At 35.5% G+C, this 23455-nt stretch overlaps 1 protein-coding gene across 2 annotated transcripts in view; it reads left to right on the forward strand.

The window, feature by feature from the left end:
* Positions 1-1245: 1245 nt before the first annotated feature.
* The window catches only part of DENND4A (DENN/MADD domain containing 4A), a 94270-nt gene continuing 72060 nt past the window's right edge, over positions 1246-23455 (forward strand). For both annotated transcript variants that reach the window (XM_010834551.1, XM_010834552.1), the window contains exons 1-3: positions 1246-2055; positions 11795-12126; positions 16585-16834. In XM_010834551.1, coding sequence (XP_010832853.1) covers positions 11816-12126; positions 16585-16834 — 561 coding nt within the window. In that variant the 5' untranslated portion in view covers positions 1246-2055; positions 11795-11815. The remainder of the gene's footprint in view (positions 2056-11794; positions 12127-16584; positions 16835-23455) is intronic.

Consider the following 23455-nt stretch of genomic DNA (forward strand, 5'->3'; position numbering starts at 1 on the left):
ATAAAATTGTATAGAACTAAATACACACATACACACACAAATACAAGTAAAATTGGGAATATCAGAATAAGATAGAATTGCATCATTCAGTATCCCCACTATGATTATACTATGATTTTTCAAGATTTTGCCATTGGGAGAAACTGGGTAAAAATTATACCAGATCTCCATTGTTTTTTTTCAACTGAATGTAAATGTAAAATTATTTCAGAATGAAAAGTTCAATTAAAAATAACAGCAATTTAAAGAAGTATGTGCTGAAAGATAATTGAACATATGTAGCTGCTGGAAGCACTTTGAGGAGCATGACTTTCCATTTACTTCAAAGGATGCTTTACTAAATAAATTTCATGCATTTTTTGTTGCAAGTTTTCTTATGCATGTACAGAAAGTGAAGCAATAGTGGTGATGTGTTGTCTCCATTAACAGAAGAACTTTGTAAACACTTAAATGATGCCAATTTCACATCAGTCTCACTTTCTGTGTAATGGGAAACCAGGTAATTCTAATAATGGGTCCGTTTTTTCATACAGTTCATGGAATCAAAGTAACAGTTTTAGAAATTTCTTCTGTCAAAGAGGAAACATTTCATATTGTGAATGCTGCTGTAAATTAATCTGAAAATTTCAACATTAAAGAAAATGCTTTGTTTTTTTACTAACAAATATTTAGTGGAGCATAGGTACTTGGAAGTCATTGTCATAAAATGTTCTTACTATATAAGGAAACTCAGTGTGCAGAAAATTTGTTTGGAATTGATTATATACTACATTCATAATTTATAATTGCGTCAAACAAGCCTGATATTCTACCAATAAAATAGGTGCAGTTTTCAGATTTTTCCAGTATTTTTCATATACATTGAGTATTTCAGCTAGAACATTTTTGTGATAATCTGATGCTGAATTTAAAAATTGTTTCAGCAGATCTGTATTTACATTGTTTCTTTGCTGCCTGTCCACGATAAGATTTTATTTATTTATTTTTTATCATTACTGGATTTTTCTTTTTTTAATTTATTTCAATTAGAGGCTAATTACTTTACAAAATTGTATTGGTTTTGATTTTAGAATTATTTGAAAAATAGTTGTGTACTTAGCCTCTCAGTCGTGTCTGACTCTTTGCAACCCCTTGGATGTAGCCCGCCAGGCTCCTCTGTCCATGGGGATTCTCCAGGCAGGAATACTGGAGTGGGTTGCCATGCCCTCCTCCAGGGGATCTTTCCAATCCAGGGATCAAACCCAGGTCTCCTGCATTGCAGGCGGATTCTTTACCATCTGAGCCACCACTCTATATTTACTGACTGAAGATACTCAGTGAATCTGAGGTGGAGTGGCGTCCTACTTTTTCAAACATAAATATCTATCTGGATCATTTTTAGCAGTCCAAAATGTAGCAAGATTGTACTTAATGTTATTTTGCATTCATTCTTTTTATCCACTTTTCCATCCTAAGACACTTTAATCACTTTAATTGATTTTAGCCCTTTCCCCACATCTCTCCCATTTCCCAGACAGGCACCAAAGATCCACCAAGTTAGGTCAGTCTGGTGTCTGCTGCTGCTGCTATTTCCCTGTTATTATTAGATATTCAGTATTAGTTAAAACTATGGTTTCTTCCTCTTGTGCTTGTGCCTATATTTTTCTTCTAGGAATGAGATACTATACATAATGTCTCAGAAATTGACATGTTTTTCTTTCTTCTTGTTTCTGTACACATTTACTCTTTTGTGCCCTTATTTTTTTGTTTTGTTTTCTCTTTGTCCCCTTTATCTATTTTTTAAGTGTTGTTCTTGACTGAAATGTGTTTTCTGAAAGAGCTGGTATATGAAAATTGCTTAACCATATGAAAACAATACATGCGATCTTTTTGTTTGCAAATTATTATTATTAACAGAACTTTTAAATATACACAGGCATCTTAGGGGAAAATACTTGATTGGAATTAATTTGAGCTCAATTCTTACTCTTTTTAATACAGTATTTCTCAAACTCTGAGGCTTGCAGAATTCACAAATTGAGATCTGGCATCATTTTCAGAGACTTTCAGTAATGTGTAAGTAGTTTGGTTTTGGTTTTTTTACATTTATATTTATTTTTATTAACTGTTTGCTATATAAACACAGTGAAATGTTAATTTATCAGATCTCTTAACAAGAATTTGGCCTATATTCACCAGGTAATGATTTTAAGTAACAAGTGACATGAAATAACTTGTTAAAAAAAGATGTTTCAGGTGTGCCCTGGGTCAGTATTAATTCAACACTGTTTATTAGAAACATCTTAGAAATAGCATCTCCAAGTGTAAAGAATTCTAGATGAAGGGACCTGAGTGCTTGCCCAGGCTCTACCGCTAACTAGGTATCCTTAAGTAAGCTACCTTTTGTGCTTCAGTTTCTTTGGCTCTAAAGTAAGGATTAAGACTATCACTAATGAAAAGATCTCTTCCCCTTTAAATGTCTATTATCCTTATCCTAACTTTTTTTTTTAATATAAATTAAGTATTGGTAATCTTTCAAAAGGGAGCTGCCAAATTACATATTGTGTTTTTTTTGTTTTTTTTTTTACTATTGGTGTTTTCTTGGGAATAGGTATTGAGAGGGGAAGTGGTTTCAAAGTAGTCTAGAAGACAAATAAGCTCCCCCCTTGCAAGCTCCCCCCTTGCTTAAGAACTTTGCCCCACATACTCCGACACTTTTTGTTACTAAAATTTACTTTTAAAAGTCAGTTGGCTTGCGTGGGTTAAACCTTTTTTTTAAAAAAGTAAACCTGTTAATTATGGTATACAAATAAGATTTTTTTTTCCTTTCAAAATCTCCCTAGAATGCCTAAGCATTCTAAGCAGCTTGTGCCAGTTTTCAGGGAGCTGGGGGAAAGGGAAAACAAAGTAGCAGTCACTTCTCTCCTTGGGGCCTTAGGGAGAAACTGGTAGAAAAACTTCCGGCAGGGTGAAGGCAGGCCACTGAAATCTGGAAATGTGGTAGGAGAAAAGATGACTAGAAGTGGAATAAAAGAATAGAGAGATATGGAAAGATAAAGCTAAGCAAGAAGGCATACGCTAGCTTTCATCAACACTCATCAACATTTAGAATAGTGTTAGATTTTAAAAACTATTTATAAAAAATTCATTGGATGAATGAATCAATTCAATAAATTTTTACTTTTGCCCAAGTCCCTGATAAGTTAGACTCAAATCTAGTTTATCTGTGTTTATCCTACATTCAATAGCTATAGTATTTAAGGTAATCGAGGTTCAGAAAATTAATTGTGGATTATAGAAAAAAGACATTACATTTAGGAAGTTTATATACTTGAGGAAGTTTGTAAGTGAACTATTTATTCACTTAAATTTTTTTAAGCACCTGCCTACCATACTTTGGGCACTAGCAGGGAGAGGAAGTATTGGGTACTGATTATAGTGTCTATTTCTATTTAATGGAGTATTATGTGGTCATTTAATATAATTATGAAGATTATAGCCAACTAATACTTATTAAATAAGTAAAATAAAAATACTTCTGTATTATAACTGTGCATGAGGGCTTCCGGATGGCTCAGCAGGTAAAGAATCCACCTGCAATGCAGGAGACATGGGTTCAGTCTCTGGTTGGGGAAGATTCCATGAAGAAGGACATGGCAACCCACTCCAGTATTCTTGCCTGGGAAATCCCATGGACAGAGAAGCCTGCTGGGCTATAGTCCATAAGGTTGCAAAGAGTCAGATGCGATTTAGTGACCGAGAGGGAGATAAAGATTAGAAAGATGTTTCCATGCTCAAAAGAAAACTAGGAAACTTAGTTAAATATAAACCAGATTTATTATTGTGAATGGAATTATTGAATTTCTTTTTCGTCTGTTTTGTACAATTCATAAAGTTTAAATGAAAATCCACATATGTTTAAATTGTTTTGAAAAATAAGATGAACGTATATTAACTAGAAAAAGGTAATAGAGTATCATCAAAGGAAAAGAGCAAAGGTATACTTGCAGGACAGTAGATAGATTACCTTGGCTGGAAGAACAATGAGAGATGAAGTTTAGAAAAAGATGGGAATGAGAGTCTCCAGTTTTGATAATGTAAGAAAAGATGAACTTGGTTAGGCTTTTAACTGTGAAATTACAGTGTTTTTTCTTAATTTTTAAAAAAAATTTTAAATTTGAAAAATACGAAAAATTTAAAAATTTTTTTAAAAAATTTATCTTTTTTAAAAATAAAATTTCTTCCAGCTTATTTAAGTGAACTGGAGTGAGAGGCCGTTGAGCTGGTCCATTGTGTTATCAGCCATTTTCATGTATAATCTTGAGTTTATGTCTATATGAGGCCCTATCTGAAAGACTTTGCTCCTTTTACCAACTCAGTAAGTCTGTAATTTTGCAAAATTTATGTTCTCATATTTTTGTTTTTCATATATCTTTAAAATGTTGCCTCTGATTTCCACTCTTGCCTTTTCTTGTCCTTAGAGTTAGCCTAGATAGCAAATGCTTTACTACTTGACATAATGGAGTGACAGTAGAAATAAAAAAGAATCTGAATTGATTGGGCAGAGATTGAAAGGGAGAAAAGCAAGTCAGTCTCCATTAGTTGCTGAATGGGCAAGAGCTTTCTTGTAATGATTTCTCAATTTTGTTCTCATGAACCTTTTAGGAATAGAGAGCACATCCTTCTTGTTTTCTAATCTCAAAGAAAATAGATGTAATTTGAAATTAAACACACCAAGTAGGGATGTGAAATTTAAAAAAGATGTCTGTAAACATATTATGAACTAATTCTTTAAGTTATCTGTATCATGTTGAACAAAGAAGAATTAAAACAATAACTTTAATTATGTGATATTGTTACTCGAGTTTTAGTAAAGTTGTTTCATGGGTTTACATTACTGTGATTACGTAGAGAACTATTGGATCGAATACTTATTTTGCGTGGCCCCCAGTTTCCAAAATAAAAAGTTTACCTCCAAAAACAATAAAAAAGAAAAATTTACCTCCTAATTGTTTAGGGGTTTTGCTCTGATGTTCTACACTGAGAGTCCAAGTTTTGAACATGACTACGAATGCTTTCCTTAAATGTTCTTTCCAAGTAACTTTTGTTGGCTCTTACCAACATAAGGCATTTTGTCTTAATGTATGTTTATTATTTTCTATGAGGATTGTAAATTTCACATTCCAATGGAAGTTTCATGATTTATTGAAACTGTTAGGAAATAACTACCCTGAGTTAAAGATTTTCATTATTTTCTTTGCCTTGTAATTTGTAACAGTATCTAAACCCTAGTTTCTAAACCTCAAACTTACTTTATAAACAGTTGATTTGAAATAAAAAGTAGAGGTGGATTTTCAGTATTATAAACTCTTCTTGAGCAAATTAAAACATTGAGATCTAGAAGTCATATGGGATGTTGCCAGCGATGCTCTTGACTTTATTATATACTTTGTCATTAGAGAATGCCTTCAAATATTTTGCCTACTTTCCTTACCACTCTCCACACCTAAATGAATAAATGGAATAAAAGGCAAGATAACTGAAGTGATATATAATTAACTATTCTGTTAATAAAAGAGGATTTTATCACTTTAAAATTGATTGCTCTATTAAAAAAAAAAAAAATTATTGAGCTGCACCAGGTCCTAAATGTGACATCTGGATCTTTGCTCTTCGTTGTGGCGTGCAAATCCTTTAGCTGCAGTGTGTGGGATTCCGCTCTCCAAGCAGGGACTAAATAAACCGAGGCCCTCGCATTGGGAGCTCCAAGTCTTAGCCTCCAGACCACAAGGGAACTTACTGATGACTCTTATATGTGTTGATGAAGAACTTTTGACTTGTTCCCTTTTAGTAGTTATTTACCATATTCAGTTGTGAGTCAAATCAAATTATTAAAATTTGTGAGCCAGGAAGATGTAACAAAAACAAGATTTTCATACAATTTTTCCCAAATATCTGCTTAATAGTATAATAGCTGTTTATTTCCAATGGCTAAGGTAGTAGCTTGCAGAAGAACCTATTAAATATATATATATGTTTTCATCATAGTGCTGTTTCCATTCTCTTTCCCTTCTTTCTGCATAGCAAGACATAAAACTTTGTAGTATGTAATAGTAACTGTATACTTTAGTTTAAACAATGTGAAGTTAGAGTTTAGGAAAAAGAATATTTAATCTCTTCATTATGATGAAAGGAAAGTGCTCTACTAAGGTACTCTTTAAGACTCGTGCCTATCAAGAGCTTTTAATTTAAAATTCATGCCCACATAAAAGCAAATGAACACTTATAGAAGCTGTAAGTGTATATGTCTATTTGACCCCAAATTCTACTTTAATAAATTTATCCTGAAGAAATGATAAGAGTTGTAGCCAGAGGTTTATGTTCAAAGTTATTTATCTTAGCATTTTAAAATATTAGCAAAATAAGTAGATACAGTAAATGATCAACAGTAAGGAAACAGGTCAATAATGTTATGCTTATTAAAATATAGCCATTAAAGAATTATTTTCAAAGACTAATGAAAAAAGTTTAATACAAAAGTGCTTTAAAAAACTGTTTTTGTTTTCCTACCTTAAAAAAAATGGAGAGCTGTGTTTGTTGTTGGCTTTTTTTTTTTTGTCAACACCTGTAATAGGCAGGTGAACACCTGTAGTAGTGTTTAACAGAGTTTTGTCAGGAGAACAGGTTATTACTTTCTCTTTACTGTCAGTCTGGGAGAGACTTCTGAAAGTTTAAGCTCTTTTGTATAGAAATCTTACATGTTAGGAAATTGCTACACAAGAGCCATATATACCTAAATAAAACAAGTAGGGACATTTGATCCTTCTTTAGGCATGTTATCTAAGCAAATGGTGAGAATATTTACAGAGAACATTTGAGCAATGGATATAAATTCTAAAATATGTGACATGAATACTGAAAACCCTGACATTAGCCATATAAAAAATTAAATGAGTTTTGGGATTATGATGAAAGTGGTAATAACTTATACACAAATATGTGAAAATTTGTTGCCCTTAGGTATTTTATAGTATACAAAAAAGATTATTTACTTTCTCCTAGTGTTTAAGTTGGAAAATAGGGTTCATTGTTCAAATAGACTTGGGAAATTGTGGATAAAAGCAAAATAAATCAGGTACGTATATCAGAGAATTTCTGAGGATTTAATATTTTTCAGTTCAGTTCAGTCACTCAGTCATGTCTGACTCTTTGCGACCCCATGGACTGCAGCATGCCATGCCTCCCTGTCTATCACCAATTCCTGGTACATGCTCAAACTCATGTCCATCAGGTTGGTGATGCCATCCAACCGTCTGATCCTCTGTCATCCCCTTCTCCTCCTGCCTTCAATCTTTTCCAGCATCAGGATCTTTTCAAATGAGTCAGTTCTTTGCATCAGGTGGCCAAAGTATTGGAGTTTCAGCTTCAGCAATCAGTCCTTCCAATGAATATTCAGGACTGATTTCCTTTACAATGGACTGGTTGAATCTCATAGGAATCCAAGGGACTCTCAAGAGTCTTCTCCAACACCACAGTTCAAAAGCATCAATTCTTCTGTGCTCAGCATTCTTTATAGTCCAGCTCTCACATCCATACATGACTCCTGGAAAAATCATAGCTTTGATTAGATGGACTTTTGGTGGCAAAGTAATATCTGCTTTTTAATACGCTGTCTAGGTTGGTCATAGCTTTTCTTCCAAGGAGCAAGTGTCTTTTAATTTCATGGCTGCAGTCACCATCTGCAGTGATTGTGGAGCCCCCAGAATTAAAGTCTGTCACTGTTTATTTGCCATGAAGTGATGGGACCAGATGCCATGATCTTAGTTTTCTGAATGTTGAGTTTTAAGCCAACTTTTTCACTCTCCTCTTTCACTTTCATCAAGAGGCTCTTTAGTTCTTTGCTTTCTCCCATAAGGGTGGTGTCATCTGCATATCTGAGGTTATTGATAATTCTCCCGGCAATCTTGACTCCAGGTTATGCTTCATCCAGCCTGGCATTTTGCATGATATACTCTGCATATAAGTTAAATAAGCAGAGTGACAAAGCAGCCTTGACGTACTCCTATCTCGATTTGGAACCAGTCTGTTGTCCCATGTCCCGTTCTAACTGTTGCTTCCTGACCTGCATACAGATTTCTTAGGAGGCAGGTCAGGTGGTCTGGTATTCCCCTCTCTTTCAGAATTTTCCACAGTGTGTTGTGATCCACACAGTCAAAGGCTTTGGCATAGTCAGTAAAGCAGAGATAGATGTTTTTCTGGAACTCTCTTGCTTTTTCAATAATCCAGTGTATGCTGGCAATTCGATCTCTCGTTCCTCTGCCTTTTCTAAATCCAACTTGAACATCTGGACGTTCATAGTTCATGTACTTTTGAAGGCCTGGAGAATTTTGAGCATTACTTTGCTAGTGTGTGAGATCAGTGCAATTGTGTGGTAGTTTGAGCATTCTTTGGCATTGCCTTTCTTTGGGATTAGGATGAAAACTCACCTTTTTCAGTCCCGTGGCCACTGCTAAGTTTTCCAAATTTGCTGGCATATTGAGTGCAGCACTTTAACAGCATCATCTTTTAGGATTTGAAATAGCTCAACTGGAATGCCAGCACCTCTACTAGCTTTGTTCATAGTGGTTCTTCCTAAGGCTCACTTGACTTCGCATTCCAGGATGTCTGGCTCTAGGAGAGTGATCACACCATCATGGTTATCTGGGTCATTAAGATTTTTTTTGTACAGTTCTTCTGTGTATTCTTGCCACCTTTTCTTAATATCTTCTGCTTCTGTTAGGTCCATATCATTTCTATCCTTTATTGTGTCCATCTTTGCATGAAATGTCCCCTTGGTATCTCTGATTTTCTTGAAGAGATCTCTAGTTTCCCATTCTGTTGTTTTCCTCTATTTTTTTGCATTGATCGCTGAGGGAGGCTTTCTTATCTCTCCTTGCTATTCTTTGGAACTCTGCATTCAAATGGGTATATCTTTCCTTTTCTCCTCTGCATTTAGCTTCTCTTCTTTTCTCAGCTATTTGTAAGGCCTCCTCAGACAACCATTTTGCCTTTTTGCATTTCTTTTTAGTGGGGATGGTCTTGATCACAGCCTCCTGTACAGTGTCACTAACCTCCATCCATAGTTCTTCAGGCACTCTGTCTATCAGATCTAATCCCTTGAATCTCTTTGTTCCTTCCAATGTATAATTCTAAGGGATTTGATTTAGATCATACCTGAATGGTCTAGTGGTTTTCCCTACTTTCTTCAATTTAAGTCTGAATTTTGCAAATAAGGAGTTCATGATCTGAGCCACAGTCAGCTTCTGGTCTTGTTTTTGCTGACTGTATAGAGCTTCTCCATCTTTGGCTGCAAAGAATATAATCAACCTGATTTTGGTATTGACATCTTTTAATATTTTTACATATATATTATAAATACATAAAAGAGGCATATAGTGTATATATCTAATTTATTTGCCCATAAAGTCCTTTCTTTGCATTTATTGAAACTAAGTCTAACATGAGACACATGTTGGGAAATTTCTGTTTTAGTTTAAACTGTTTTTCCTATAATTGTTATATTAGCAATGACAGTACTGACAGAGGGGGTATCTTCTCATTCAAGAAACAAATAAGATTTAAGGGATACTAAACAACTGATGGACAGGGAGGCCTGGCGTACTGCAATTCATGAGGTCGCAGAGTCGGACACAACTGAGCAACTGAACTGAAACAACTGAAGGAGATTTTGCTGTTAAATGTTTGTGAATATTGATACATGATGAATTTCACTTTGTGTAATTTTTTCTTTGAATTTGTTATAAACATGTAATAGTGTTATAATCACTGCCCTACTTTTATTATTTGAAGTTCTTTTATTTATTGTATCTGCTAAAACTCATTTAGGGTGGATTTTTCTTTTTTGTTTTGTAATTTTAGAATAGGAGGTCATCTTCAGTGGGGCTTTCTCTTTGGAAAGCCTGTGTTGAGGGTACCCTCTAGAACTTTTTTGCATTTGCTACCCCAGGATTATCACTAGCCTGGGAACACAGTTATTATTAATAACTTAGTTTGGACCTTCCTGGGGCCATGCAGATGGCTTAAGGTCAAACCTCAAATCCAAGTGTGAGTAGGCCTTTTTTTTAATACATTCTCAGATTTTTTACTCCCCTCAAAGTAGGGCCCAGATTGAAGCTAACTTTATTATCTCCCTGTAGCAGTGAATGGATTTTTAAAATCCACTCTTTAACAGAGGATATAGTCCTTTGAGGCTCTTGGCTTTATACAAATGTCTCAGTTCCAATTCCCTATTTTATGTGGTCCCAATGCATTGTCTCCTGTCCCTGCAATACCTTTTAAAAACACAGGCCCCTTGATTACTGAGGAGATCAGCAGAATTCTCCCATCCAATATCAGCTTGTACATTGCATTCTGGCCTTCAGTTTCCTTACTGTTTTGGGACCCTGGGAATTGCCCTGACATTTTTTTTTTTTCCTTTTTTTGTTCGTTTGTTTTCCCCTTACATTTTAAAAAATATTTTATTTTATTTTTTAAAATTTTTATTTATTTTCGGTTGCCCTGAGTCTTCGTTGCTGCTCAGAGGCTTTCTCTAATTGCAGTGAACAGGGGCTACTCTTGGTTGAGGTGCACCGGCTTCTCATTGTGGTGGCTTCTCTTGCAGAGCACAGGCTCTAGGGTGCATGGGCTTCAGTAGTTGCAGCACACAGGCTCAGTAGTTGTGGTGCACAGGCTTAGTTTTTCTGTGACATGTGGAATTTTCCCAGACCAGGGTTGAACCCATGTCTCCTGCATTGGCAGGCAGATTCTTATCCACTGCATCACCAGGGAAGTCCTTCCTTACATTTTTACAAACTAGTCTATGCATTTAGGGCTTCCCTGGTGGCTCCGATGGTAAAGAATCTGCCTACAATGCAGGGGACCTGGTTTGATCCCTGGGTTGGGAAGATCCCTTGGAGAAGGGAATGGCAACCCAGTTCAGTATTATTGCCTGAAGAATTCCATGGACGGAGGAGCCTGGCAGGCTACAATTCATGGGGTTGCAGAGTCGGACACAACTGAGTGACTAGCACTATGCATTTAGAAGGGTGTGTGTCTTTTTGTTGTTGGCTACTTAGGTAATCTAAGCTTTCATATTGCCAAAATGGAAATTCATGCATTCCTTTTATAATAAAATTGTTGTTGTTGTTCATTTGCTAAGTCGTGTCCAATTCTTTGTGACTCCAGGGACTGCAGCATGCCAGGCTCCTCCACTATCTCCGAGTTTGCTGAAATTCATGTCCATTGAGCCACTGATGCTGTCTAACCATCTCATCCTCTGCTGCCCTCTTCTTTGCCTTCAGTCTTTCCCAGCATCAGGGTCTTTTCCAAATGCTATATGTAGTCCAGTTTCTTTAAAAATACTTTTAACATATGACAATGAAATGTATAATACAATGGCACCCCACTCCAGTACTCTTGCGTGGAAAATCGCATGGACGGAGGAGCCTGGTAGGCTGCAGTCCATGGGGCCGCTAAGAGTCGGACACAACTGAGTAACTTCACTTTCATTTTTCACTTTCATGCACTGGAGGAGGAAATGGCAACCCACTCCAGTGTTCTTGCCTGGAGAATCCCAGGGACGGGGCAGCCTGGTGGGCTGCCATCTATGGGGTCACACAGAGTCGGACACAACTGAGGTGTCTTAGCAGCAGCAGCAGTGTGTTTTATCAGAGGTGTAGTACACTTTTTTTTTAGTTTTTATTCTTATTTGTACACAAACCACTTATATTTACTTGACTTATTATAGGAGAATACTGGTCTTTTACTTTCTTTTTAGATGTACCTTCTGTAATGGAAGATGATTGAAGATAAGGGGCCTCGTGTTGCTGACTACTTTGTTGTAGCAGGATTAACTGATGTTTCAAAGCCTCTTGAAGAAGAAATTCACTTCAATGATGCCTGTCATAAAGTAGCCAGACCAAAAGAGCCTATCACAGATGTTTCAGTTATTATTAAATCTCTCGGGGAGGAAGTGCCACGGGATTACACATGTATTGATATTACCCCAACGGGACTGTCAGCTGATCTCAATAATGGAAGTCTTGTGGGGCCGCAGATTTTCCTTTGCTATAGAAGAGGAAGAGATAAGCCTCCACTTACGGATCTGGGGTAAGTATTTTTTTAAAGAATTATTGTTATTGACTCAAATAATATGCCTTGTAGATTTTGAAGTTAACTGTTGAACTCGTTTGTTAATAAATACTTTAAAAAAATAGACACATTTATATCCAGAATCATGTTTTCTTTTCCTGTGCTCCTTTATCTTTTCAGTGTCTCTTTTTTTGTTGTTGTCTTAAAAAGTACTGGCTTTATGTTTACGCAAAGCAGTACAAAATGAGACAGTTCCTCAAAGGGTGACTTGGAGCTAAAAAATCCATCCTGGGCATTAAAGTGTTAATGTTAGCTGGTAAGTCGTGTCTGACTTATTGTGACTCCATGTACTGCAGCCTGCCAGGCTCCTCTATCCATGGGATTTCCCAGGCAAGAATACTGGAGTGGCATGCCATTTCCTTCTCCATTGTTCAGTGTCTCTTTGTTCTAGCACTTTTGTCTGAGTTCTTTCTATTGAGGGTTCGGGATGGAAAACACATGTATACCTGTGGCGGATTCATTTTGATATTTGGCAAAACTAATACAATTATGTAAAGTTTAAAAATAAAAAAAAATAAAAATAAAAAAAAAATAAAAATAGGGGAGATAATTTGAAAAACATTTACAGAAAAATATCAGAAATCAATGTATTATTCTGATCATATACTTTATTATTTTTAAAATATGAGAAAAAGATGGCTTTTAAGGATCAGTTGTAATGATCCTTAGAGTTGGCAGTTTCAGTATGCATGAAACAAGGGTCTGGATAAATTAGTGCTTTATTTAGGCTGTTGTATTGAACTTGTAGTTTCATTTTTATATAATAGCTTTACTGATTCACAGTTTACACCATCCAATTCACTCATTTAAATGGTACAATTCAGTAAATTTTAGTCTTATTTATAGAGTTGAATCACCACAATAAATTTTAGAACATTTTTATCATGTCCCCACAAATAAATACCACCTATATCCAGCTGTGCATGTAATTGGCGAGTTGACTTCTAGGAAGTAGATTTCATCTGTAAAAGATCTCAACTGACATCCTTTTGAAACTTACTACTACTCTTCTGTGTTTTTGATGGACTTCCCTGATAGTTCAGACGGTAAAGCGTCTGCCTACAATGCTGGAGACCCAGGTTCGATCCCTGGGTCAGGAAGATCCCCTGGAGAAGGAAACGGCAATCCACTCCAGTATTCATGCCTGGAAAATCCCATGGACCAAGGAGCCTGGTGGGCTACAATCCATGGGGTCGCAAAGAGTCGGACACGACTGAGCGACTTCTGCGTGTGTGTATTCATTATAGTTTGTCTAATTCTCCCTATAGACAATCCACTAGTCAACTTTCTGTGTCTGTGGATTTGCCTATTGTGGACATTTTTATGTCAGTAGAATCATACTATATATGATTATCTTGTGGCTGATTCTTTCTCTTAGCATAAAGTTTTCAAGGTTTATCCATGTTGTAATATGTGTCTGTGCTTTATTCATTTATATGGCTGAATAATATTCCATCTTATGGGTCTACCACAATTTATTTATGCATTCAGCAGACAATGGATATGTGAGTGGTTTCCACTTTTTGGCTATTATGAATGATGCTTTTGGGAGTATTAATGTACAAGTTTCTGTATGGCTGTATGTTTTCATATCTCTTGTATGTATACTTAGAAGTGGAATTGCTAGGTCATACAATAATTCTGTGTTTAACCTTTTGAGTCACTGACAGTTTTAAGCCTTCTTTTTTCCATGGCTCTGTTGCCAAAGAGGATGCGGTTAACTTATAATATTTTGGTTAAAAATAAGGAAGATAGCAATGTCCCTACTAATATCAGCAAAGGGCTATAAAAGTTCCATCTCCTAATATATTAAGTCTGAAAGTGAATAGTCAAGTTTACTCATGCCTGAGTAGAGATTGGATGAACTGGAAGAGCTCCTGAAACTTTCTTCTGCTTTTAAAATTCCATTATCTAATGTTTGATATCAGTAAGTTATATTAAACTCATTCTTTATTGTGCTAATTCATGAATCGACTGCTGTAATTTTAAGTAGGCTTCAGAACAGCTACCATATTGCTTCATATGAAGCTTACATAATTAGTAAATGGCTTGGGAAAATAAGCCAACTGTTAGATTGTATTTTCAAAAGATTAGGTTAAGTAGCTCCTATGATCACTAATCACTGTCTGAATTCTGGCTTGCAGATAAAATGAAGGGAATTTTGCAGATTCTTGTTCGGGTGTTGGAGTTGCTTAAATTAAAGATGAGAAAATTTCCAAGCATAGAAAAGATTTTCCAACAAGGAAGGACGTGAACTGGAAAGAATAAATTAACCACTGTTACAGCTACCCGCATATGTTTGTCATTGTGGAGGATATGACATCACTGTTGCCTTTAAAAAGCTTACAGTTTAAATAGGAAAAGTTACCCAGCAATATAAAACAGCAAAACAAGCAATATATACAATAGCACAATACCTGATTAAAGAAAATAGGTAGCTTATATATCAAATATACTTATATTCCTGTATCTTTTAAGAGTTTGAGGTGATAGGTGGTGGTTTTTTAAAAATTGCTCTCTGTGTTGTATTTTTCTTCTCTTGATTTCAGTTGAGCATTTGTGTGCCTGGCATTATTTTGGAGACCCTACTTGTAATCTCATCTAATTCTGCCAAGATCCTATGAGTTAAATTTTTAAATTTTATAGCTGAGTATTGTAAGGCTCAGAGAAGTTAAGTAACAACCTGAGATATACAGCTGGTACCAGGATGTAGGAATTCAAATCCAGATGTCTAACTTCTCTGTTACAAATAACCTTTTAAATTTTTTTTTTTTTGTGAGTATAGTTGATTTATAATGTTAATTTCTGCTGTACAACAAAGTGATTAGTTATTCATATATATACACATTTATATTCTTTTCCATTATGGTCTCAGAACATTGTATATAGTTCCTTGTATTAGAATATCAGAATATTGTATATAGAACTATACAGTAGTTCTTTGTTTTTTTATCCATTCCATATGTAATAGGTTGACAATGCCATTTTTTAGGATTTAAAAAAAACAGCACAGTATTGTAAAGCAATTATCCTCTAATAAAACTTTCGTTTAAAAAAAGAAAAAAGCAAGATCAAACCAAGGAGTTAGCAGTTAGGCTAACGTTGGGATATACATAGCTGCTATAATTAAGCATCAAATTTTGTTCTAAATTTTCAAAATAGAATGTCAAAAAAAAGAAAAATATTAAGTTTGCTGACAGCTGAGACAAAAAGGAAATTAAAAATTACATTAGAAAGAATTTGACCAATTTTTGGCACTACATTTCAAAAATAGGTCAAAATTTTTTTTCCCTCATAGCTCAGTTGGTAAAGAAGCTGCCTGCAATGCAGTAGACCCTGGTTCGATTCCTGGGTCAGAAAGATCCCCTGGAGAAGGGAAAGGCTACCCACTCCAGTATTCTGGCCTGGAGAATTCCATGGACCATACAGTCCATGGGGTTGCAAAGAGTCGGACACGACTGAGTGACTTTCACTTCACTTTATTTGTATAATGGGATTTTATAAAAGGTAATACTGATTAATGTTGGAGACATTGCCTTCTATAATAATTTTTTACAGCAAATGCATAAAATTTTTACCCTGATAGCTCAGTTAGTAAAGAATTTGCCTGCAATGCAGGAGACGCTGGTTCAATTCCTGGGTCGGGAAGATCCCCTGGAGAAGGGAAAGGCCACCCACTCCAGTATTCTGGCCTGGAGAATTCCATGAACTGTCCATGGGGTCACAAAGAGTTGGACACAACTGAGTGACTTTCACTTTCACTTCACTTTTCATTTAATTTAAATTTTTTAATTTTTTGGCTAAGGTCAAAAACAGTGTTAAAGTCCAAATTAGTGAATTGTGTGAGGGAATAAACTAATATTATTCAAGCGTGATGTTTTCTTTGTGTTCCCAAGTACTTTATGTAATAATATTTAGAAAATTTAAGGAATTGGATGCCTGGCCTATTATTAAAAACTTATGACTTTACCATAAAGGAGAATGGGGAAACTTTCACTTATACTTTGATGACAGATAGATTTGAGGTCATTTTCTGTTTTGAAAGCCTTAAAAAACTTTTTTAACTTTGGTCAAAATACAAGTTTGCTTTTTCTAAAGATGCTTGGTTTTAGAGACATACATACATACACCTATCTATGTTATCTGTCCATCTATCTATTAAAATACCTTGGCACATTCTGCAAAATGCCATTCTGTGGTTTATGTCAATAAACACGGAGGTTAATCTGTGTTTTCTTTACATTATTAATTTTTAGTGGGGAGAACAGTTGTTCTTTAACTTTATATGAGGCTGTACAATTCAAACTTGCAGTACAGTTGTAATATTTGCTACATTTAAGGATCAGTTTGATTCCTGACAATATTACCTTTAATATTTGAGGGTGTTTTGTAATTGTGTACTAATTTATTTTTTAGGGTTTTATATGACTGGAAAGAAAGATTGAAACAAGGGTGTGAAATTATCCAGAGTACTCCCTATGGACGCCCTGCAAATATTAGCGGCAGTACCTCATCACAAAGAATTTATATCACTTACCGAAGAGCCTCTGAAAACATGACTCAGAATACGTTGGCTGTTACAGACATATGTATTATTATACCCAGTAAAGGAGAAAGTCCACCACACACATTCTGCAAAGTTGACAAGAATCTCAATAACAGTATGGTAAGTGACTCTTCTGCATGGATAAAATTAGCCACCCATGAAAAGAGCATAATTTAAAATAAATCTTTGGAAAACAGCATGGCACAATTACTGAATTAAAAAAATAGATTTCTTAAAGATGTCATATATTTTATTTTTAGGAAAGTAATTTAGCTGTACTTTCAAAAAGAACTGTGCAAAAAGCTTTCTTTCTTTTTTTTTAATTAAAAAAATAATTTTTTCCCCTTACTGCAAAAGTAGCGCGCTAGCTGAGGGTAACCACTCCACTTGTGCACTAGATCCCATAAACTCACCTATTTGAAATGAGGCCATGGCTTCAGCAGTCCTCCCTACTTTTTTGTGACTCATCAGTTTTTCACTCTACTGGATCATTTACTTCAGCCTGCAAAAGCATGTTACAATACCTCCCATCTTTACAGAGCTTCTTGATCTTTGTATCCCACTCCATGTATTCCCCCATTTGATTGTCTTTATAATAAAAGGTCTTAGAAGAGATGACTATATTCCATCTCCTTCCTCACTCTGACTCTTTGCAGTAAGGCTTTTGTCTCTATCATTCCACCAAGATTTCTCTTGTTGAATCCAGTGATTCAATGCTTCATCTTAATGTTTCAGTACATTTAGACATAGATGATCACTTCTTCCTTCTTGAAACAGTGGCAAGAAAAGAAGATGTAATCATGTCCAACTCTTTGTGACCCTGTGAACTGTAGCCCACCTGGCTCCTCTGTCCATGGAATTCTCCAGGCAAGAATACTGGAGTGGGTTGCCATTCCTTTTTCCAGGGGATCTTCCCGACCAAGGGTTCTAACTTGGGTCTCCCGCATTGCAGGAGGATTCTTTACTGTCTGAGCCACCAGGAAAGCCTTTGCTGATTCCTTCCCAATTCCCTAACTTCTATGCAACAGTGTCACTGGGGTCAGTCCTCAGACCATTTATGTTTATAATCTAAACTCACTTCTTTGATGATCTTATCATTTAATTCTAAATTTCTGTGTCCCCACTGGATTTTTTGAATTCATTTTCTTTTCTTGGATATCTTATCAAATAGGTCATCTCAAATATAACATGTCCAAAACTGAACTCCTAGTGTTCCTCTCCAAATCTACTTATCCCCATAGTCTTATTCCTCTAGTAAAAGGGAATTCCACTCTTCTAGTTACTCAGACTAAGAATCCTCTGAGTAATCCTTAACCTTTATCTTCTACCTCTCATTCAATTCTTCTGTAAATTCTGTTGACTTTAATTTCAAAACATATTTTCAATTTGAATACTTTTCAACTTCTCCATTGCTACAACCCTGGTCCAAGCCATGATCATCTCTTAACAGGATTACTGCAATTCAGGAGTTAGATAAACTTTTGCAGAAAGGGCTAAATAATAAGTTAACTTTTGCAGGTTATATACAGTCTTTGTTGCAGATTCACGTTTTGTTTTAAAAACAATCTTTAAAAAACATAAAAATCAGTCTTAGCTCAGTTGTACAAAAACAGGGCTTGGGTGGAATGCAGCCCATAGTTTGCCAGACCCCTGGTTTAACTGATCACTGCTTCCTCTGCTTCTTACAACCTGTTCTTCACATCACAGCAAGAAGGATCCTTTTAAAGCATAATTTAGATCATGTCTCTCCTGGGCTTACAACCCTTATGGTTTCCCATCTCACTCTTAGTAGTAGTAAAAGCCAAAGTTCTTCCAGTAGTCTAAGGCCATTATGTATGATCTGTAATATCTCAGTTGTATCCTAAGAGTTATTTGCAGCTATGTGATCCCTACTTGGATGACCATTTCTTGCCAACAGCCATTCATATACAAAATGCCCTATTCTTTCATGCCATCTTTGCATTTTTTTCTTTTTTATTTCTTAAAAAATAATCAGCCATAGGTATACAGATATCCCCTCCCTTTTGAACCTCCCTCCCATCTCCCTCCCCATCCTATCACCCTCTAGGGTGATACAGAGCTCCTGTTTGAGTTTCTTGAACCATACAGCAAATTCCTGTTGGCTATCTGTTTTACATATGGTTATGTAAGTTGCCAAGTTACTTTTTCCATACATCTCACCCTCTCCTCCCCTCTGCCCATGTCCATAAGTCTGTTCTCTATATCTGTTTCTCCATTGCTGCCCTGTAAACAAATTCTTCAGAACCATTTCTCTATATTCCATATATGTGTATTAGAATATGATATTTATCTTTTTCTTTCTGACTCACTTCACTCTGTATAATAGATAGGTTCATCTACCATCTGGGTTCATCCACCTCATCAGAACTGACTCAAATGTGTTCCTTTTTATGGCTGATTAATATTCCATTGTGTATTTGTACCACAGCTTCTTTATCCATTCATCTGTCAATGGGCATCTAGGTTGATTCCATGTTCTAGCTATGGTAAATGGTGCTGCAATGAACAACGGGATACATGTATCTTTTTCAATGCTGGTTTCCTCAGGGTATATGCCTAGGAGTGGGATTGCTGGGTCATATGGTGGTTTTATTCCTAGTTTTTTAAGGAATCTCCATACCATCTTCCATAGTGGCTGTATCAATTTACACTCTCACCAATAGTGCAAGAACATTCCCTTTTCTCCACACCCTCTCCAGTATTTATTGTTTGTAGACTTTTTAATGGTCAGACCATTCTGACCGTGTGAGGTGATATCTCATTGTAGTTTTGATTTGCATTTCTTTAATAATGAGCGGTGTTGAGCATCTTTTCATGTGTTTGTTAGCCATCTGTATGTCCTCTTTGAAGAAATGTCTGTTTAGGTTTTTTCCCACTTTTTGATTGAGTTGTTTGTCTTCCTGGTATTGAGTTGTATGAGCTGCTTATATATTTTGGAAATTAATCCTTTGTCAGTTGTTTCATTTGCTATTATTTTCTCCCATTCCGAGAGTCGTCTTTTCACCTTGCTCATAGTTTCCTTTGCTGTGCAAAAGCTTTCAGGTCCCACTTGTTTGCTGCTGGTAAGTCACTTCAGTCATGTCTGACTCTGTGCGACCCTATGGACAGCCGCCCACCAGGCTCCTCTGCCCACAGGATTCTCTAGGCAAGAATACTGGAGTGGGTTGCCATTTCCTTCTCCACCTACTTGTTTACTTTTATTTCAATTACTGTAGGAGGTGGGTCATAGAGGATCTTGCTTTGATTTATGTCATTGAGTGTTCTGCCTATGTTTTCCTCTGAGAGTTTTTTAGTTTCCGGTCTTATATTTAGGTCTTTAATCCATTTTGAGTTTATCTTTGAGTGTGGTGTTAGGAAGTGTTCTCATTTCATTATTTTACATGTAGCTGTCCAGTTTTCCCAGCACCATTTATTGAAGAGCTGTCTTTGCCCCATTGTATATTCTTGCCTCCTTTGTAAAAAATATGGTACCCATAGGTACATGGGTTTATTTCTGGGCTTTCTATCTTGTTCCATTGGTCTATATTTCTGTTTTTGTGCAGTACCATACTGTCTTGATGACTGTAGCTTTGTATTACAATCTGAAGTCAGGAAGGTTGATTCCTCCAGCTCCATTCTTATTTCTCAAGACTGCTTTGGCTATTTGGGGTCTTCTGTGTTTCCATATGAATTGTGAAATTTTTTCTGCTAGTTTTGTGAAAAATGCCATTGGTTATTTGATAGGGATCTCACTGAATCTGTAGATTGCGTTTGGTAGTATAGTCATTTTCACAATATTGATTCTTCCTACCCAGGAACATAGAATATCTCTCCATATGTTTATATCATCTTTGATTTCTTTCATCAGTGTCCTATAATTTTCTGTGTACAGTTCTTTTGTCTCCTTAGGTAAGTTTATTCCTAGATATTTAATTCTTTTTGTTGCAATGGTGAATGGGATTGATTCCTTAATTTCTCTTTGTGATTTTTCATTGTTAGTATATAGTAATGCAAGTGATTTCTATGTATTGATTTTGTGTCCTGCAACTTTGCTAAATTCACTGATAAGCTCTAATAATTTTCTGATACTATCCTTAGGGTTTTCTATGTACAGTATCATGTTATCTGCAAACAGTGAGAGTTTTACTTCTTCTTTTCTGATCTGGATTCCTTTTATTTCATTTTCTTCTCTGATTGCTGTAGCTAGGACTTCCAGAACTATGTTGAATAATAGTCATGAAAGTGGACACCCTTGTCTTGTTCCTGATCTTAGGGGGAATGCTTTCAGTTTTTCACCATTGAGAATAATGTTTGCTGTAGGCTTATCATATATGGCCTTTACTATGTTGAGGTAGGTTCCTTCTATGCCCACTTTTTGAAGAGTTTTAATCATAAATGGGTGCTGAATTATGTCAAAGGCTTTTTGTGCATCTATTGAGGTTATCATATGGTTTTTATCTTTCAATTTGTTAATATGGTGTATCACATTGATTCATTTGCAAATATTGAAGAATCCTTGCATTCCTGGAATAAACTCAACTAGATCATGGTATATGAGCTTTTTGATGTGTTGCTGAATTCTGTTTGCTAAAATTTTGTTGAGGATTTTTGCATCTATGTTCATCAGTGATATTGGCCTGTAGTTTTCTTTTTTTGTGTTGTCTTTGTCTGGTTTTGGTGTCAGGGTGATGTTGCCACGTAGAATGAGTTTGAAAGTACTCCTTCCTCTGTAATTTTTGAAAGAGTTTTAGAAGGATAAGCATTAGCTCTTCTCTAAACGTTTGGTAGTATTCTCCTGTGAAGCCATCTGGTCCTGGGCTTTTGTTTTTGGGGAGATTTTTGATCACAGCTTCCATTTCAGTGCTTGTAATTGAGTTGTTCATAATTTCGATTTCTTCCTCGTTGAGTCTTGAAAGATTGAACTTTTCTAAGAATCTGTCCATTTCTTCCAGATTATCCATTTTATTGCCATATAATTGTTCATAATAGTCTCATAATCCTTTGTATTTCTGCATTGTCTGTTGTAACCTCTCCTTTTTCATTTCTAATTTTGTTGATTTGATTCTTCTCTCTTTTTTTCTTGATGAGTCTGGCTAAAGGTTTTTCAGTTTTGTTTATCTTCTCAAAGAACCAGCTTTTAATTTTATTAATTTTTACTATTATTTATTTCATTTCTTTTTCATTTATTTCTGCTCAGATCTTTATGATTTCATTCCTTCTAATTTGGGGGTTTTTTTGTTCTTCTTTTTCCAGTTGTTTTAGGTGTAAAGTTAGGCTGTCTATTCGATGTTTTTCTTGTTTCTTGAGGTAGTATTGTATTGCTATAAATTTCCCTCTTAGGAGTGCTTTTTCTGCATCCCTAAGTTTTGAGTTGTTCTGTTTTCATTGTCATTTGTTTCTAGAAATTTTTTTATTTCCCTTTTGATTTCTTCAGTAACCACTTGGTTATTTAAAAATGTGTTGTTTCATCTCCATGTGTTTGTGTTTCTTACAGTGTTTTTCTTGTAATTGATATGTAGTCTTATAGCGTTGTGGTCAGAAGAAGTTTCTTGATATGATTTCAATTTTCTTAAATTTACTGAGGTTTGATTTGTGACCCAAGATGTGGTCTATCCTGGAGAATGTTCCTTGTGCACTTGAGAAGAAGGTGTATTCTTCTGCCTTTGGATGGAATGTCCTGAAGATATCAGTGAGATCCATCTCATCTAATGTATCATTTAAGACTTGTGTTTCCTTATTAATTTTCAGTTTTGATGATCTGTCCATTGGTGTGAGTTGGGTGTTAGTCTCCTACTATTATTGTGTTACTGTCAACTTTTTCTTTTATGTTTGTTAGTGTTTGTCTTATGTATTGAGGTGCTCCTATGTTGGATGCATAGATATTTATAATTGTTGTATCTTCCTCTTGGATTGATCTCTTGATCATTATGTAGCGTCCTTCCTTATCTCTTCTAATCTTCTTTATTTTAAGGTCTGTTTTGTCTGATACAGGGATTGCTACTCCAGCTTTCTTTTGCTTCCCATTTTCATGAAATATATTTTTCATCCTCTCACTTTCAGTCTATATGTGTCTTGAGGTCTGAAGTGGGTTTCTTGTAGACAGCATATATATGGGTCTTGTTTTTTAATCCATTCAGCCAGTCTATGTCTTTTGCTTGGAACATTTAATCCATTTACATTTAAAGTAATTATCCATATATATGTTCCTGTTGCCATTTTCTTAATTGTTTGGGGTTGATTTTGTAGATCTTTTTTCTTCTCTTGTATTTCTTGACTATGTAAGTCCATTTAACATTTGTTGTAATGTTAAATGTTACCAGCTGGTTTGCTGGTACTGAATTCTCTTAACTTTCACTTGTCTGAAAAGCTTTTGATTTCTCCATCAATTTTGAATGAGATCCTTGCTGGGTACAGTAGTCTTGGTTGTAGATTTTTCCCTTTCAGAACTTTAAATGTATCCTGCCATTCCCTTCTGGCCTGCAGTCTGCTGAAAGATCAGCTGTTAAGTGTATGAGGTTTCCCTTGTATGTTACTTGTTGGTTCTCCCTCGCTGCTTTTAATATTCTTTCTTTGTGTTTAGTCTTTATTAGTTTTATTAGTTTGTGTCTTTGTGTGTTTCTTCTTGGGTTTATCCTGTGTGAGATTCTTTGTGCCTCTTGGACTTGATTAACTATTTCCTTTTCCATTTTGGGGAAAATTTCAATTCCCATAACTTTTCTTTTTCTCTTCTTCTGGGACCCC

This window comes from Bison bison, unplaced genomic scaffold, assembly GCF_000754665.1.
Source record: "Bison bison bison isolate TAMUID 2011002044 unplaced genomic scaffold, Bison_UMD1.0 scf7180017864034, whole genome shotgun sequence".
NCBI classification, from domain to species: domain Eukaryota; kingdom Metazoa; phylum Chordata; class Mammalia; order Artiodactyla; family Bovidae; genus Bison; species Bison bison.